The 19,474-nt window shown below is 37.9% G+C and overlaps 1 protein-coding gene across 1 annotated transcript; it reads left to right on the forward strand.

Moving 5' to 3' along the window:
- The first annotated feature begins 205 nt into the window (after positions 1 to 205).
- On the forward strand, positions 206 to 740 carry LOC115853534 (ubiquitin-ribosomal protein eS31 fusion protein-like). Its single transcript, XM_060305000.1, has one exon. It carries the CDS (start codon positions 236 to 238, stop codon positions 701 to 703), a length of 468 nt encoding a protein of 155 aa, XP_060160983.1. The 5' UTR covers positions 206 to 235; the 3' UTR covers positions 704 to 740.
- The last annotated feature ends 18,734 nt before the right edge of the window (positions 741 to 19,474 follow it).

The raw sequence follows: 19,474 nt of genomic DNA on the forward strand, positions 1-19,474 counted from the left end.
AAGCTGCAATGAAATACCATCTCAAACCCATTAGGATGGCTACTATATACTATATGAACAAACAGAAAATAACACATGTGAGCAAGGATGTGGTGAAATTAGAACCTCTGTGCACTGTTGGTGGAAATGTAAAATAGTATAGCCACGGTGGAAAAAGAACATGATTGTTCCTCGATGATTAAAAATAGAAATACAGCTTTTTGGATCCGCCATCTGCGGTGGCACCGCCGCCAATATGCAGATATTCGTGAAGACCCTGACGGGGAAGACCATCACTCTCGAGGTCAAACCCTCGGATACAATAGAAAATGTAAAGGCCAAGATCCAGGACAAGGAAGGAATTCCTCCTGACCACCAAAGACTGATCTTTGCTGGCAAGCAACGGGAAAATGGACGTACTCTGTCGGACTACAACATTCAAAAGGAGCCCACTCTTCATCTTGTGTTGAGACTTCGTGGTGGCGCTAAGAAAAGGAAGAAGTCTTACACCACTCCCAAGAAGAACAAGCATACGAGAAAGAAGGTTAAGCTGGCTGTCCTGAAATACTATAAGGCGGATGAGAATGGCAAAATCAGTCGCCTTTGTCGGGAGTGCCCTTCAGATGAATGTGGTGCTGGAGTTTTTATGGCCAGCCACTTTGACAGACATTATTGTGGCAAATGTTGTCTGACCTATTGTTTCAACAAACCAGAAGACAAGTGATTGTATATTGGTTAATAAAAGAGATGAACTAATGAACTAAAAAAATAATAATAATAAAAAAGAAATACAATATATTAGCAATCCCACTTCTGGGTATATGCCCAAAAGAACTAACATCTGGGTCTCAAAGAGATATTTGTATACCCATGTTCATAGCAGCAATATTCATAATAGCCAAAATGTGGAAGCAAACCAAGTGTTCACCTACAGATGATGGGTAAGTGAAATATGGTGTATATATGTATGCAGTGGAAGATTATTCAACCTCAAGAAGGAAGAAACTTCTGATGTATGCTACAGGATGGATGAATCTTGTGAACGTTTTGCCAAATGAAATAAACCAGCCACAAAAAGACAAGTATTTTTTGATTCCACTATTATGAGGCGCTTAGAATGATTAAAATCATAGCGACAGAAAGTAGAATGGTAGTTTCCAGGGGCTGGGAGGAGAGGGGAATGGGGAGTTATTATTTACTAGGCATAGCGTTTCAGTTTTTCAGGATAAAATGTGTTCTGAAGATGGAAAGTGGTGACAGTAGCGCAACATTATTAATGTATTTAATATCACTGAAGTGTACACCTAAAAACGGTTAAGATGGTAAATTTTATATGTATTTTACCACACTAAAAGAAAATTGGAAAAAAATATGGTTGACCCTTGAACAACATGGATTTGAACTGCATGGATTCAATAGTAAATGTTTTTCAATTGTAAATACTACAGTATAACATGATCTGCGGTTGGTTGAATCTGTGGATGTGGAACTGTGTACATAGAGGAAACTCGGATACCAAAGGCTGGCTGTGAGTTTTATGAGGATTTTCAACTGCACAGAGGGTCGGCGTTCCTAACCCTTACGTTGTTCAAGAGTCAACTGTAGGTATTAAGTAACCCCAAGAGCAATAAGATATATTTAAATAACTAGGGAAAAAGAGACTACAGGGACCTGAATTTCACTCTGTTGAAATGAAATATGCAAATAACTTTTCTTTATGGCAAGGTACTGAAAATGCCACTATATTGAATGCTAGACAGAGTGTCATACTGAGAGCTGCTTCCAAGGACTAAGAGAGTGTGAGAGGAAGGTTAAATATACTAAAATCTTTGTTCCACTCAAATAGTAACACCAAACTCAGCTATTGCTGGGTAATATTTGTCCTAAGTGTTGATGAACAATGACACATTCGCTAGTAGAATATTAATATAATAGTTAAAATAGGGCTTCCCTGGTGGCACAGTGGTTGAGAGTCCGCCTGCCGATGCAGGGGACACCGGTTCGTGCCCTGGTCTGGGAGGATCCCACATGCCGCGGAGTGGCTGGGCCCGTGAGCCACGGCCGCTGAGCCTGCGCGTCCGGAGCCTGTGCTCCACAACGGGACAGGCCACAACAGTGAGAGGCCCGCGTAACGCAAAAAAAAAAAGTTAAAATAACAATACTTATTCTGTCCTCTGTCCACACACAAACTTAAATTTTCTGACAGACTAGTTGCTCGCTTGCTCTCTTCTTCAAATTATAAATACTTAATATTTTAAGTTTAAAGTATCTGAGTTATATATATGATATATTACAGCTATATTACAATCACAGGCTCAATAGTATATTTTTAATTTAGAGGAACCAAAATAGTAAAAATGAGAGATTATAGAATTACTCTTAAAAATCATTAGTTCTTTGATGAATGAAGGTGGTAAAAAATGTAGTAGAGGTGTTAGGGGATTTGTTTTAATGGATAGAAAAGAGTTGTAATTTCTAAACAGATGGTGACGTGAACTTGAGTGTAATTTAAGAACTTAAAGTGTACTTTAATATGTTTTCAATAAATTTTAAACTGTTCTGAAAACATTCAGCTTACACTATTCACTTATTTAGAATATTTTATAGACCGACCATAGAGGTACATATCAGTTCAAGCTTCCGCCAAAAGAGTACAGATATTTAAATTGTTTGTTTGAGAACTGATGAGACTTCATGGCTGGTGCAGTATGAGCAGAAATTATGTTTATTATTGACCAAGAAGGCCCTCAGTTTAATGAAACTTAAATAAGCTTCTTCCTAACTCTAGGCCCCTGGCGATCCTGTTCTTAGAGCATTTACTTTAGAAGACTTGTCATTGTCAATTCTTTCTCTGCCCCTTTAAAAAATCTTCTTGCTATAACCCAGGAATGACTTTCCTAAGACCTTGGGGCCAACTCTTTGAAATGTAATCATCTAGAATATAGTGCCCTTATTTCCCAGTTTCTGTGGGAGGATAGAAGCCTAATTTAGATGGGCACCGATCAGTTAACACCGATGATCTAATCATAAAGGAACCATTTGCATATTCAATGTGCGGGACACATCCCATGGATCAATCCCCCTCCTTCCTGTCCTCCAGTGCTTAAAGACACTCACATCATTTGTTTCAGGGGAGTTGAGTTCAGCTTCTATGCCCAATTCCAAGAGCGAGAATAGTCTTCCTTGCTTGTTTAACTTTGTCCAGTGAAATTTTTGCATTGACACTGTGAAAGATATGGTCCCAAACAGACCAAAAAAATCGTTATCTGAACTGCAGTCATTACTACTGTCTAGTGATGAGCTAGCCTCAGGCATTCTCTTGTCAGTAAAAGCTTGTTTAAAAAGACCAACCTTATACAGCCTCCTCAAAAGTGAAAGGCTTAATTCAATTGAAAGAAGGAAGGTGGAATCTCCATTCCAGTTCCAGATCCCAGTAAGGGCTCCACAGGGGAGAAAGGGAAGCATGGGAAGCAGCTCTCTTCCTGAGTGCACAGACCAGAAAAGAGAGGAACTCACTACGTCAGAGACTCTAATTTTCTACTTTAGTCCAACATATTTCCAGTGAATAACAATCCACAGAATAATGAGTTTGAACTACCTCCTGCAGGGCCAAAAAAAAGAAATCCTTACTACCCAAGAAATAAATAATCTTCACATAAGACCTGAATCTTCAAAGGTAAGCACAATTATACAGAACTAAATATATTTTGAAGCAAAACCCTTTTTGTACTTTCTCATCGCTTTTTCTGTGGGTGATAATTTACTGACATATAATGAGTAAAATGGATAAAAGAATATCAAGAGAAAATTGGGCAGGTTGTTCAGATAACAAAAGACAATTCTGCCTTTCATTTTTTCTTATTCCTCTGTAGACTATGGATTTACTAAAGCTACAGAATAGCCCTTGTTCTAGGAACTGCCTCTGCGGGTAGAGGGAAGTTGTGAATATATATGAACGTAAAGGTACTGGTAAAATACATGAGGACAGAAGTTGTCAACTATTCCAAGTATCCATGCTTTACGTTAGCCATTATTTTTTAAAACTACAGGAGAAAAAAGGTCTCATTAAAACAGAACTACCGTTGTCGTCTTATTAACTCAAGATAGAAATCACCCAATGGTGAATAATGGAAATTCATTATAAGAAAAGTATTCTGAAAAATTAAGCTGAAAACAACTTGATGTGAGTGAGAGGACAGCATGATTCAGTCAAGTATATGGAGTTATATTTAAAATTTCCATGCAGCTGGAGGCAAAATTTTAAGGTAAAACCATTTAGCTTTTATCTAACCTTCCACCCTTTCTACTGAGCCTCTTCTCTCCTCCTGCTGCATCTGGAAAGTCACAGCCCTGACCCCACTAGCTGGATATCTACACTTCATTTGGTACTTCTTATTGACTGTAGAACTCTCAAAAGCAAAAAATAAAATATCCAAAGTTTCCCTTTCAGGTCTTTGAAGGAGACTGTTTTATTTGGCGGGCACCCTTCCTGTGTACCTTAAATTTCCATAACTAGATCATCTCTGACTTCACCCATGTGTCATTAGATGTTTTATACAAAAATAAACAGCTTACAAGAGTGATTAACCCTAAAACTATTGATTAATCAGAAAACCATAATGATTATTGATAATATACTCTGGAACCCTGAGATGGTTATAACAATTAAAATGAAAGTAACAAATTTTAAAACATAAAACTTCAATACCATGTAAACTTTTAATTGATTCCATTTTGAAAATAAACAAGCTAGTTTTCTCTTATGCTTAATCTACTTTGGGGAAGAAATATATAGGAAATAAAAGAATTTTCCTTGATTTTTAAAGACCTGAAGATTGAAACAGGTACCAAATAAAACTTCCCCTTGAATTACTCATAGTTTGAGGGACGATGGCAAATGCTCTACTATTTGAAGACAAGGTAGCAGTGGAATTCTAAATGTTGATTAGTGCTTCTTGTTAAAAAGGAAATCAGGTATAAACCTAAGATTTTGCTCCCAACCTTGCCATTTCTTCAAATTATGCTCGACTTTAATGTTGGGAAAATTATGCTATTTTGGAAAATTCAAATGAAAGAAAAGGTAGGGAAGGTACATATACAATCAAAAACATGTAACAGTTTACTTGGTGTGAAATATAACTAAAGCAAAGATTTATAACTGCATACATAAAAATTAGCTGAGTAGTTATTTGTTAACTGCTTACCAAAAATATCACAGGGAAAGGTTTTTAAAAAATAATTCATCACTACAGAATTGGCTGTCAGTGAATACAATAATCTCTTTCAGCAGAACAATGCACTTATTAAAAAGTATAATTTGCTGTTTCATCATACTTTCTATACACCTTGGATTTGAATGCTAATCATTCATGGTTTGCTGCTGTTGTTTGCAACACCTTTAACATTCATTACAAACGATACCGAGATTGTAAACACCTGTGTATTTCTGCATACATATGTATAGAAAATCAATATCGCTATGCTAAAGTGTTTGAAAAAGTATCACAACTATCTCAGCAGTTCTACCGATCCTTTGCTACTTTGATTTCCCTTTATGGTGTTTTTTATGTTTTTGCAATACAAGAAAATATATGGCCCCAGTTTACTAATCCTTCTTGTTGGGAGAAAGATAGTTCACCAAGTCAATTAAAGTTTCTTTTGGAAGGTATCTTCCAAAATGTAAAAAGTCTTTATCCAGATGCTAAAATGAGCAAATGAATAGTTCACAAAATTTAGCAGGTCCTTTCACAGAATCCCTCCTACACAGTCATTCTCAGGCTACAATAAAAAAGAGAGAGAGAGTTTTCTTGGAGACAATACTGAATACACCAACCAACATTCCTAAGTCTTTGAGTATTTTTCAAATGTTTTGGAAAATTATCATAGGAGTCTACGCAGCCTTCTTTCTGAGAGCAAAACATTGGCTAGCTCGCAAAGAATTTTGCCAACTTATGACTCTCTAAAGGAGGGGCATTCATTCATTCATTTGCTCATTCATGTTAATCTAAGAACTCTTGATTGAAATTTTAAGAGGACAGTGTGTACATCAGGTGAAAATAGACCCATTTTGGGATAAGAGCAGGAACCAAACTATTCTGAGGTTCTCCTCCACTTCTTACAGGACACTGACTACAGGTATTTGAATACCAATCTTCTAAAAATATATAGTACAACTCACATTTAAAATTTTTCTGCTTGGTTTAAGAGAAAGAGAATAGGACACTGTATCAAATGACTTCATTTTTCATTCCAGTAAAACTTATTACCAATGTGACTGTGGGTAAATCTTTTACCTACTGTTCACTGTCTCATCAGCAACATAAAGACAGCTTTGCCTATGCTGGGTAATTCCTGACATAGAGTTCACCCTCACAGATATTATTTTATTCTATATTTAAGGAAAAACAATATCAATGTATAATTCTAAGGCACACTTCCATTTTAACCTCGAAGTCTATTCAGAGTCAGGCAGAGCGTCTGTTTCTATTTGGGTTGATCAGGGATGAACCTAGATGTCAGAAACGTAATTTGCACAGTATCATACAGGATGTATGGTAAATAGCAGCACCTAGACTTGAACCCATTTTCCTGACATAAGCCTGGAACACTGCCATGATTCTGTTACTTAGTTAAATGGCCATATAATGGTGCTAATGGGGTTCTGTAAATCATCCCAAATCTAAATTATCTGCCTAGTTCTTTATTCTTTATGCACATCAAACAAGTGGCATATTCACTGTTTGGGGGCAGAACTACTTTCTCTACCTAAGCGACACTGACACTGCTATAGTGACTCTTTCAGTCTCATAATAGTTAGGTAAATATTCACATGTGTTCTCAGGAAAGCCCAGACAATTCAAGTCATACAAATGCAAATACTTCTGACTAGGGTATTAAATATTTTTTCAATAATTGTAAAGCCCTCTAAGAGAGGATGGAACTTGGAGGACATGAGGTGTTGGAAAGCAGGGTGCAAGATGGCCAGGAGCTCACCTTCCCAGAAAAGCCCGCCCAGCATGAGGTAAGAGGACACTGTCAACATCACAGGGAATTTATGGGGCAGCCTGGAGAGGCCCAACAGTGCGCAAGAATGTGGTGACCTGGGAGCTCATGAAGGACCATGTCTACTGTTAATCTTCCTTACATTATCCCGCTAATTTCTGCCATAACACTTATTACTATCTTTTCTTTAACGTTACGTATCCCTTTTCCAGCTACCAACTATAAGTCAAAAAAGGCGAGTATTATGTCTGTGGTTTTCTACCACTGACTCCTCGGTACCTGCGATAGTGGCTAGGTACAGAATAGGCACTAAAATATGTATTTATTGAATGAATGAATGGTGCCCAAAGCAATATTAGGAGCAACGTACACCAGTCAGAATGAGAGCACTGTTAGAGGATTCACAGCTATAACTAGAGGATGCTGAATGAGAAGCTGTGGTCCCTTATTTTGTTGATGGGAAATGTATATCCAATAATACCCAGTTGAGAAACATAGAAAATGAAAAGGATTTTTTAAATTGCAAATGAGATTTTCATTGTACCATAGGAACTATATTAGGTTAAAAGTTTCCTTGACCTGGCTTTATAGATGGGATAGCAGGATTAAACTATCTTAACCCTTTCATGCTTTTTTCATGAATGTTCTGTTATTTGACACATACAAACATTCTATTTCATCAGAAAAATAGAAGGTTACCAGTTATCTTTATACCTGTTCAGTTAAATGTTTGGAAGACATAAACAAGCTTCATTAATTCATATATTAAAATCCCATTATACTCAGTTTACCAGGTATTGTCATCAGCAGATACAACTACCAAATTTTCCTTTGTATTACATTTTTCTCTTTCCCCTGTGACAACAGTGTTGGTATAAAAAACTACAATCATTACCTAAATCACCTGTAGAAGTTCTAGGAATGAAAAATCCTTTTATCTGTGTGCTACAATTCTAAAATGTCTATAATCTGAATCTAACATTTTAAGAAACTCTTCCAACCACCTGAGCCCATGTTCTGTTTCTCCTTTGGTCCTAATTGAACAAACAAGACAGGATTTGTAAATCATACTTTGTAAAAGCTACTAAAGAAACAAGCCTTCTTCATCATTTTACCTTACCTATGCCATTTTCAAACATTTGGTAGTAAAGTGTTCACCTCATCCCAAAACAGAGCCTGGCAGCAAGGCCCCTTTTCAGTTAAGCTAATGGGCTCTTATCAGAAAAGAAAGAATTAGGGAATTCAATGGTGCTTCATGGGCCTGATATTCATGAAAGCTCTGTATGAGAGTGGATTAGATTACTACTTCATTTGAATTACAGAGTAATTAGACTTCTCCTTTTGGAAATATTTTCACATATGTGTTTAGAAATAGTTATTTTAATGGAAAGACCAAATTGCCATTTGAAGCCTCTCACTGGCACTCAGATGTCCATTTACTCATTATTTCATTCATTAATACATTGAGTGCCTACTATGTGCCAGGTACCATACTTGGGGCTAGGGTTTCATAGCTAAAACAAAAGCGAAAACAGAGTTTCTGTCCACAAAGCTCTTACTATATGGTGAAGAACTAGACAAATAAACCAGAAGTATAATAGAGTGTGGCAGTAAGTTGGAGATAAATAAGGTATAAAAGAGAATACGTGGATGGGTGACCTAACAGCCAGGACAGCAGGGTGTGAGGGTGGGGGAATGTTAAAAAAATATTCCATGATAAGATGATACACTGACTGAGTCTGGAAAGCCAAGTTTATGTGATTCAGGCAGAGAAAGAAAAAGCCTTCTAGATGCAGAGGACAGCATGCTCAAAGACACAGGGGAATGCAAAAACAGGTTGCTGCTGCTTCAGGTGAAGGTGGTTGGTGAAGAATCAGGAAGGTGTTGCCCAGTGTTGACTCGAAATAAGCCACACCATTAGGAAGATACCAGATTAGGATGCTACCACCTGCTGAGTCAGGAAGCTACCTCTACAGCTTCTGGCTCCAGAACCCTGCTGCTTCTGCTACAATCTGCTCCCTGCCCCCAAAATGGATGCCCCTTAACCCCAGGTTATTCAGTTATGAATCCAAGTCTTATTCAAGTGCATCTAATTTATACATAGAACTGTAGCTGCAAGGGAGTCTGGAAATATAGGTTTTAGCTTTCTATTTTTTATACTGTAGAATATATTTAGAATGAGTAGTGAATGACCCAAACCCAATTTGTGCCATAGATTTCAACTTAAAATCACAAGTCAAAATAACTATCCATTTTGAATAGCAATTTTAAGACTGGCCTAAAATTATCTACGAAAAAATTTTTTAAATAATATAAGTAATATAAAATACTAAATATTACAGACTCTCTAACATGAAAACAATTATATATTGCTTTTGAACTTCTTAAACATTCCTATTCTTAATTCTATATATTTCTTGGGTTGAAAAAGACGTGCTATTAGAGAGACATTTATCATCTCAACTCACCAAGCTGAGGACATACTCTGGACAATACTTAATAGCTGTTATATCATGAATTCCAGAATTTAAGGGGATGAGGATCCAATGGTCTAAACCACTGACTGTCAAGTATTTTATTATTTTTACATCATGTTAGGGCCTGTAACCCACACTCTGTTCACACCACATTGCTGAGCTTTCTCTGATCTAGTTATTGCTTTATTACCTTCTCAATTATTTTTATGTTTGTCCTATTATAACCAAAGTTCTAGATATATTAAAATGCTAGTCAAGCAAAGTTTTAGCTCTCATGTCTTTGACCTGCAGTCAGCACTTCTAAGGTCACTCTTCTGACAAGTCAGGAAGAATTCTGAGAAATATCACTATTAAAGGAAAGGCAGTATTAGAGGACCCTGAAAATAAAGGAGGAGTAAACATGGGAAGAAAACTAAGAGTATAATGTCATGAGAGCAAAGGGAAGAAGAGTTTGGTTAGATGTGCTTGGAACAACAGAATTAAATGCCCAGGTTGAAAGAGAGAAAAGGATAAAAGAGTCCTCCCTGGATTTGGCAATTCAGAGATCAGTGGTGAGGAAAGCAGTTTCAGCAGAGCGTGCAGGGAGAGAGTTTGGCTTTGAAGGGGAAAAAGAGAGTGACAGTTAGACTCAAAACATAATTTTGACAGTTTTTTTGGTTTGGTTTGGCTTGATTTGATTTTAATGGGAGATCACGCAACATAATTAAATGACACAGAACACGTTTTAAGAACCAATCCCAATATCTAGTCCAGTCTTGGAATGACCACACTATTTGGCATTTATATGTTGGGCTGACAAAAATAGCTGAAGTATTTCAGGCTTTAGGCTTGAAAGAACCAATAACTCATTGTACTGGGTGTTGTGAGTACTTAGCAGAGTCAAAGATTTGCTGACTGTCCAGTCATTCTGTAGAGAAACCATCAGGGTCACACATACGTCGGGTGTGTCTGAGAATCTGTGGGGGTAATGTTGAATTATTACAAATAAAATCTGAAATTGATTTTTTTTTGCTGGTAATTATAGTAAATTAAGGAAGTCTTAAGTTTGTAAGAAAATTCAGAAAATTCATAGGAAGTGAAAGTTTTTAAGAGACATAACAGGATTCACAGCTCATTATGGACCAGAGAGAGAGAGACAGAGAGAAAGCTCTCCAGAGGGACCACTTAGAACAGTCAAAGGATGACAAAAATTCATCTATTTTAGATTTTAGCATATAATGAACAATTCATACATTCACTCTCATTTGCAAGGGAACTTCGATTCCAATATTATTCACATTAGCTTCATTGTCCTGGAGAGTTAAAGAAGATAATGGAATAAAAATGTTTAAGAGATTATTTAAAAGTTCCATGTGTAGTTACTTTTTATGCATAGTTCAGTTTTGTAGTTATCACTATTTTGTATACTTCATTTTATTTATAAAAATTAATGAGTTGAGAAGAAAAAGTTTTAAATCCCATGTAAAGCTATTCCTTATTAAACATTCTTAAAAATCATATGTAAGCCATACCATGATGGTATAACAGAAATATTTACCCTAAACATTTTGAAAATGAATAGCATGTTCTACATAAAAAAATTAATGGATTAAGCTTCACATACTTGAGTCAAACTTACAAAAAATTGGTCATCTTTGAATTAGTATTTAACTCCATTATTAATAAAGTTGCTAAAGTAATATATTACAAGTTGATAGGATTTTAATGTTTTTAGAGATCTTAGATACTAAGTTCCTCACTCTTATTTACTCCTGAAGAAGCCAAGCTCATGATAGGTTTTTTTCGCTCCCATTTTTTCATATCTTAATTAATTAATTGATTAAAATTGCCAGTAGGACTTCTTAAATTATTTTTTGACAAAAGATGTGTGTGTGTGGGGGGGTGGGTATGGAATATAGAGAAGGAGGGAGGGAAGAAGAGATAGGCATGAAGCTCAGAGGAAGAAAGGGGGAAGACGGGGGAGAGACCCTCAGTATCATGTCCTAGCTAAGGGCATCTTCTCTGCTTGAGCATAATCCCAGGCCTAATCCACTACTCAAGGACATGGCTCTAGCAATTCTCCCTTCTCCCCTCTCTCTCCTGTAGCACCAAGATTTCTGTCTTCCATTGACCACCAGTTCATAGCCATTACATGCATTTCTCTAATCTAAAAAAAGTAACAAACAAAACTCTACTGACTTCAATTCTTCTAGTCAAGACCTCTTTGTCTGCTCTCCTTTATAACAAAATTCTTCAAAGGAGTTCTCTACATTCATGATGCCAACACATCCTCTCCTCCAATTCCTTCTTAAACCTAGGCTTCTGCCCACAATTCCTCTGAAACTACTTGGTCAAGGTCACCAACGGCCTCCATGTTGCTAAATGCAAAATGTGTATGCTCAGTCCTTATTTCCAGATCTGTCAGCATCATTGGACACAGTTGATTACTCCTTCAAATGCTTCCTTCACTTGGTTTCCAGGATGCCACTCTGCTGAATGTCTTCCTTATATCACTGCTTTCCACTCTCCTTGGTAGGTTTCTCCTCATCTTTCCAACCTCTAAACATGGAGGAAGCACCCCTGGCTTCGGTCCTTAGACAATTTGTTTGCTTACACTCATTCATTTACATACCAGGTAGAGGTAGATGAATCCTAAACAGATATCCCTAGAACTCAACCCTGAATTCCAGACTCACATATCTAACTGCCTTCTTGATAACTCCATCTGGACCTCTAGTAGGCATATCAAACTTAAAATGTCCTGAAACAAATTCAGGATCTTCATCTGATGAAGATCTTCATCTGATCTTCATCTTCAAACCTGTTCTTCCTACAGCCATTCAGTAGATGGTAACACCATTTTTCCAATTCTATAGACTGAAAACCTTGAGGTCATCCTTGACTCCTTTCTCTCACAATCCACATACAATCCTTCAGCAAGTCCTACCAGCTATACTTCTAAAATATTTCTGGTCAAGCCTCACTACCTCCACTGCTAACCCCATGGTATACTGTCATTGCTAATCATAACTTCACCTGTATAATTGGAATAACCTCCCAGAATTTTTCTTGCCCCCTACCCCCAATATCAGTTCTTTACTTGGCGGCCAGAATGATCCTTTCAAAGTGTGAGCCAGCTCATGCTACTCCTCTGCTTAAAAGCCTCCAGTGGTTTTCCATCAATTTAGTGCCAAATCACCACAATGACTTAAAAGCTGTACGTGGTCTGGCCCCCACTATTTCTCTGACCTCATTACCTACTTCTCTCCCTCTCCCTTACTTGGCTCCTGCTGTCCCTCAAACATTCCATCCATGATTCAGTCCTGAAATCCCTGCTATCACTGTTCCCTCAACTTGCAATGCTCTTTTTTTGGATGTCTACATGACCTATTCCCTTACATCCTTTACACCTTTGCTCAAATATCCCTTCCATGAAGCCTTCCCTGATCATCCTATGGACAACTGCAAACCCACCCACAACCCAGCACTCTATTCCATCAACCTTGTTTTATGTTTATCCATAGTGTTTACTACCATTTAGCATACAAATTTCACTTTTCCCTTTATTTGTGTTTTTTTCCAACAAAAGCAAACACTTTTATCCACTTTATCAACAGCCATAACCCTGGCACTCAGAACCAGGCCAGGCACATACTGGGCACTCAGTATCTCTGTCTGACCTTGTATTTAACAACTTCTCAGTAACTGTGTAGAAAAAACATAAAAAACAAATATTTGAGGACAAAATAATAGGGTATTATCTGGAGATTTTCTCTTTGTGAAGCTCTTCTGGGTTTACTCGACTTTTAAAATCCCTTGAGTTTCATCTACCACTGATTAAAGTTAATAAAGAAGTAAAAGCACTGCCAGTTAAAGCAGCATGTCATGATTCATTTGTGCATAGCCACTTTTTCTTTATTTAATGCTAAGAAGAGGATTCAAAAACACATTTGATAAAATGAACAGAGTGAGCTGACATTTGTTTCTTATAGAGACCAGTACCAAGTTCAGAGCCTGGCCAAGGCAGTATTAAGGCTGAAAATTATCGTGTCTTCTACCTCAAGTATATGCATATTCTAAAAAATACTAAATTGTAAAATGAGGTTGTAAAAGCCAAACACAATGCTACTTTGTCCAGTTATTCCTATTTCATATATATTTTTGAAACATCAATGCATTCTTTAAAACACATTCAGCACCTTTGCTGTTATGGACAGACCATTTGTTTCCCCCCAAAATTCATAGGTTATAACCCCACCCTCTGATGTGATGGTATTAGGAGATGGGGCCTTTGGGAGGTAATTAGGATTGGAAGAGGTCATGAGGGTTGAGACCTCATGAAAGGGATTAGGGCCCTTATACAAGTCACAAGAGAGCTTGCTTCCTCTCTCTGTTCTCCACCATGTGAGGATATAATAAGAGGTCAGCAGTCTGCAATCAGGAAAAGGGGTCTCAGCAGAACTTGACCATGCCAGCACTCTGATCTCAGACTTCTAGCCTCCAGAACTATAAGAAATAAATTTTTGTTGTTATTAAGCCACTCAGTCTATGGTACTTTGTTATAGCAGCCTGAACAGACTAAGACACTTGCTTTGCTATTGCCTTCAAGCACTTGCTTAGTCTACAATTCAACCCTAGATGCATCAGAAGAGACGTTTACTGAAAGAAAAAGTGAGTAACTATTAATCCAAATTGATTTTTTTTTTAATGCTAGGCTGAATCACTAAACAAAACCTTGCCAGATAAGAGTATATTTGAAAAATAAATGTTCTCTCTTTCTTCTCACTGTCATACCCTGAAGGAAATCTGGCCTGGCTCTAAGTACTAGCTACACTCCAGTGATTCCCGAATAATTCCTTCCAAATAATACCTTCTATCTCTGACACTGCTCTTGAGCTACGGGGTAATATATGCAATGGCCGAGGCAACATACTTTCTTGGTTCCTCAGTCTTAACTTCTCCAGCATTGAAATCTTCCTTTCATATCCCCCACCAGCCTCCAAACCTGCTCTCTATCCAGGCTTCTCCATCCCCCGGTAGCAACAATATTCACCTAGTCACTCAGGTCAAAAATTTTGAGGCTCCCTTCATCCCGTTTTTATCTCTATCCATTTCTTAAGCAAAGAATATACATCTTCATGTATGTCAAGCCTCCCTAAGGACGCTGTTACCACCCTAGTCCAAGATTCATGCTCACATTATTGCAGTGGCCTCCTAACTAGTCTCCCTGCTTCTGCCCTCCAGCCCCTAAACTCGTTTCGCATACAGCAACCTGAGAGGTCCTCTTACATGTAGATTATGAAACTCTCGTCTTTAAATTCTCCAGTGGCTTCCCAGGGTCCTCACAATAAATTCCAAACTTCTTCCCTGAAAAAATTCCATGGTCTGGTCTCAGCCCAGCTCTCTGGCCTCAGCTCCAGCTCATTTCCCTCCTTGCTCACTCCACTAGAGCCCTATAGGCCTGTTTTAATTGCTCCTCTGACTTCAAGCTTGATGCTCTGTGGTGGCCTTTGCACTTGCTCTTGCCTCAGCCTTAGTGCTTGTGCTCAGGTCCGTTCGGGACTCTCCCTCTCACTTCCCTCTAGGTCTCTGCCCAAATGTTACCTTTGACCAAGATGGCTTTAATATTCCCCTTAGTTTGACTAAACTTTACATGGGTTTCTTCCTGACTATAGACCCCTGACCTCCCTTTTCTTTGAGCATTTAATTTAGAAAACTTCCAATGTTAAATTCTTTCTCAGTCCCATTTGAGGTATAAATCTTCCAACCTCTAGCCAGTCTTACAACTGAGGAATGTGTTTCTCAAGGACCTGGGAGCCACCCCTTTGATACGTAATCATCATGGAAGGTGGCGCCGCTATCGCCACTATCTTCCAGTCTCTGTGGGTGGACAGGAGCCTAATTTTTATAAGGGAAAATTAGCAAACACAGATGGCCAAATCACTTGACCACCTACCCATAATATCCTCCAGTACTTTCCACTAGCTCACCCCAGTGCTTAAAAATTCTACTGCCTTTTGGGTCAGCAGAATTCACTCTGTTTCCTCTATTGCAATAGTCCTGACCCCACTGCAATAGTCTTGAATAAGGTCTCTCTTGCCTGTTTAATTCTGTCCTGTGCAATTTTTCTTTGACATCTTCTCAGAGATTCTGCTCTGACCCCTACGTCTAGAATAGCCTATTCTCACCATCCTCCCCACACCTAAATCTAGTCCTTCCTGAAAGCTTGGGACTTTTTTCTGGTATTTTTGAACTACTTATACATCCTAATTGTGCAGAGTTCTCTGCTTACATCAGGCTGTAATTAAAGTTCCTATCCCATGTTCACCTCTTTCCACAATCTGAAGCTTTGAGAGCAAAGTCTGGAAGGGGGTAATATTCCCCAAAGGAGCTCAATCTTCTCTGTGGACAAGCAGTCCCATCTATTTTTTCTCTTTGAGGGATACACAAAGACATTCCCTCATTGTGTTTCGTCCTGTCAACCACTCCCTCAATTTCCAGGTAGGCTAGGAGAAGAAAACCCACTTCTCAGCTGACCGTTCATGGCCCTGGATCTCAGAGGGTGTGGAAAAGTTAATTCATCCTTTCATTCAGCAAACATTATAGAGTCATGGGCATATGATAGTAAACAAAAGCTGTGCTACCTCCTCTGACCTCAGAGCCATCATGGAACATCCATTCTCATGGGGAAGATATACTTACAGTTATCACGAGAAAGTAAAATGAAGATTATGAGAGGAACTAAAGGGGCAGTAGTAGAAGAGACTAATCAAGGAAGACTGAAACGTAAAAGGTAAGTGGGAGCAAGCCAGTCAGGCAAGAATATATTACAAGAAAAGGGGACCATATGTCCAAACATAAGGGTAGAGGACGGGAGAGTAAGGGGGCATTTAATTCGGTACAGAGAAAGGGGGACTGATGAGAGATAAGGATGTTAGGGAGTCTGGGCTTTTGAGGACAATAGCGATGTTGAAAATTACAAGGATTTCTGCTGTTCAGAAAGATCATTCTGATTTGCAGTGGAGTATACATCAGAAGGGACCAAAACTGAAGCCAAGAATTTTATTTCCTAAATACTAAGGACAGTTTTAGGATTCCAGGCAAGATACGTTTGTGGCATGAGTTTGAAAATGGGATGTAGAGAAGTAAATGGATGAGTTAATTATATAAGATTTGGAATTTGGATGTGAGAAAACGGGGGAGAGGGAAGAGTTACAGTTGGTTTCCAGGTTACTCTTGGGCCTCCATTCACTGTTAGGAGTAATACTGGAAGAGTAATGTTCGGGAAAAGGTGTGAGGCCCACTTGTCCTGTTCAGGGCATTTAACCATGACCCGTGTCCTCTTGCTCCCCAGCACAGGTAGGCAACCACTCATAAATTTCAGGGTTGCAAACTACTGTGTTCAACTTTAGCTCAGGCTGTCAATTATATTTTATAAGCTACCTCCCACTCATCTGTTATTGAGATCAGAGAAAAGGCTACAGTTGTTTTTTATTTTTTAACTTCTTTATTGGAGTATAATTGCTTTACAATGGTGTGTTAGTTTCTGCTGTGTAACAAAGTGAATCAGCTATACATATACATATATCCCCATATCCCCTCCCCTCTTGCATCTCCCTCCACCCTCCCTATCCCATCCCTCTAGGTGGTCACAAAGCACTGAGCTGATCTCCCTGTGCTATGTGGCTGCTTCCCACTAGCTATCTATTTTACATTTGGTAGTGTATATATGTCCATGCCACTCTAGGACGAAGTGAGGGCTACAGTTTTGATGCTTGAAATTGATGGGTAGGATCTTAATGGTTACGGCAAAAGTCTAAGGCATATCTGGTCACCTTTTGAAACTGAACCTTGATAGGAGGCCATAGAACCTCTGCCTTGTTAGCCTCTTGATAGTAAAGCGTAGATTTCAAGATGTGGCTTATAATTGCATTTCACATTTGTCTTTTTTCTCCTCCTTTCCTTTGTCTTTGGATGTGGATCTTAGAAATGCTATGGATGGAGAAAAAGGAAATAAGCTCCCATGGAGAAAAGACTAAAAGATGTCAGCAACTCTTTTCTCAGATAAGAGTGCACAGCAGGGAGTTGTTCTTTTCTATGCCTATAGCTGGTCAGGCAGCTACATTACACTTGACGGATACATTTCAGATGGATTATTTCCTTTTTGGAACACTGGACCTTTTTTCACATTGACTCACAACGGGCAAAAGGTTAGAAAATAGGAAGGGTACTAGTAATTGAATGTTCCTTTTAGAACATAGACAGGTCACAGGGGCTGAATGGCAGAAACAGGTTTTCATGCTGAGTCAACTTCCACAACCCAGGTTAAGTTGCTACTAAGGGATTTCTGATCAAATGAAAGTACTGGAGCTTTAGATTTAAAAAAAGATGCTTATTTACATTACAGTGATGAATGTCTGAGAGAATGATGTCTACATAATCAGTAAAAGCAAATAACAACAAAAGTCATCAAGTCACTGTGGGTACTTTATGGCACAGGGAGAGTTGCTGCGCTGGGAAGTTCCAAATCCAGCACAAACACTGAGTAAGCAAGAGACATCCAGTAAAATTCACTTAGTGCCTCATCATTTTTACACACAAATATATTAAGTTCATTTCCAGGATGAACAGAAGATAGACAAAGGAATAGAAATATTAATATATATAGGATCTCTGGAATTGAGCATATATATATTTCTGGGTTTTTATAATTTTCAGTCCATCGACAGAGGAATGGATAAAGAAGATGGGATACATATATACAATGGAATATTACTCATCCATTAAAGAGAATGAAATAATGCCATTTGCAGCAACATGGATGGACCTATAGATTGCCATAATCTAGGTGAAGTAAGTCTAACAGAGTGAAGTAAGTCAAACAGAGAAAGAGAAATATCATATGATATTGCTTACATGCAGAATCTAAAAAAGAAAAGGTACAAATGAACTTATTTACAAAACAGAAACACACTCATACACTTAGACAATGAACTTATGGTTATGGGGGAGAGGGTGGGGGAAAGGGATAGCTAGGGAGTTTGGGATTGACATATACACACTGCTATATTTAAAATGGATAACCACCAAGGACCTACTGTATAGCACAGAATACACTGCTCGATATTATATAACAACCTAAATGGGAAAAGAATTTGAAAAAGAATAGATACATGTATATGTATAAGTGAATCACTTTGCTGTATACCTGAAACTATCACAACATTGTTAATCAGCTATACTTGAATATAAAATAAAAAGTTAAAAAATAAAATAAAAATTTCAAAGATCTTTTTCTACTGGCCTTGGATTTAAACCACAGTAACTAATGTGGCTACTTTGGTCATGCTAAATTAAGGAACTTGCAAATTTCAAGAAAATAAAATCGTTCTACTTATGGTAATGCAACAGTTCAAAAGTCCTAATAAAAACAAATTTTGCTCGTCTGATGCCAGCTTATAATGATTTCTTGTGCTAGTTGTTTTCAAATAAAAATACATTAGTGAAAGAAAAACTCTGGAACTAAAATTGAATGCACTTCTATACATGTTTAATCTTTATTTGTAAACTGACCTTGAATAACATTAAGCAATAATCTAGAGTAGTCCAAAACTGAAACTCAGGTTATTGAACAAATCCAGAAAATCTAGGTACTATTCAGAAAAATGGTGCATAAATGGCTTTATGTTATCTGCCAATTATGTTTCCCTAATGAACCATCACAAGCATGTCCCACATAAACCCTCCATCGAGGCCCACCATAGCTGTTGGTGAGTTTCTCTCATATCATCACCCCAGTAATTAAAGAAATATATATGTAGTCACCATCATCACTGAAGCCTTAGAACCCCAGCACTTTCTCCTCTCCTTTGAATTTGATTTCACCCCAAATTCAGTTTGTATATAACATACAGAAATCTGCTTTATTTTCAAGGTAAGAAATCCTGGGGCAGGCAAGACAGAATAAGAAGTCTGAATTTCGCGCACCTCTAGAGTAAACTGGCGGTTTCACCTCATATTCAGCTTGTAGAAATTTA

Source organism: Globicephala melas, chromosome 9 (assembly GCF_963455315.2).
Source record: "Globicephala melas chromosome 9, mGloMel1.2, whole genome shotgun sequence".
Taxonomy (NCBI): Eukaryota; Metazoa; Chordata; class Mammalia; order Artiodactyla; family Delphinidae; genus Globicephala; species Globicephala melas.

Bases quoted from the DNA above. Each gene is read 5' to 3' on its own strand.
- LOC115853534 (XM_060305000.1), top strand. From the start codon at position 236: ATGCAGATATTCGTGAAGACCCTGACGGGGAAGACCATCACTCTCGAG.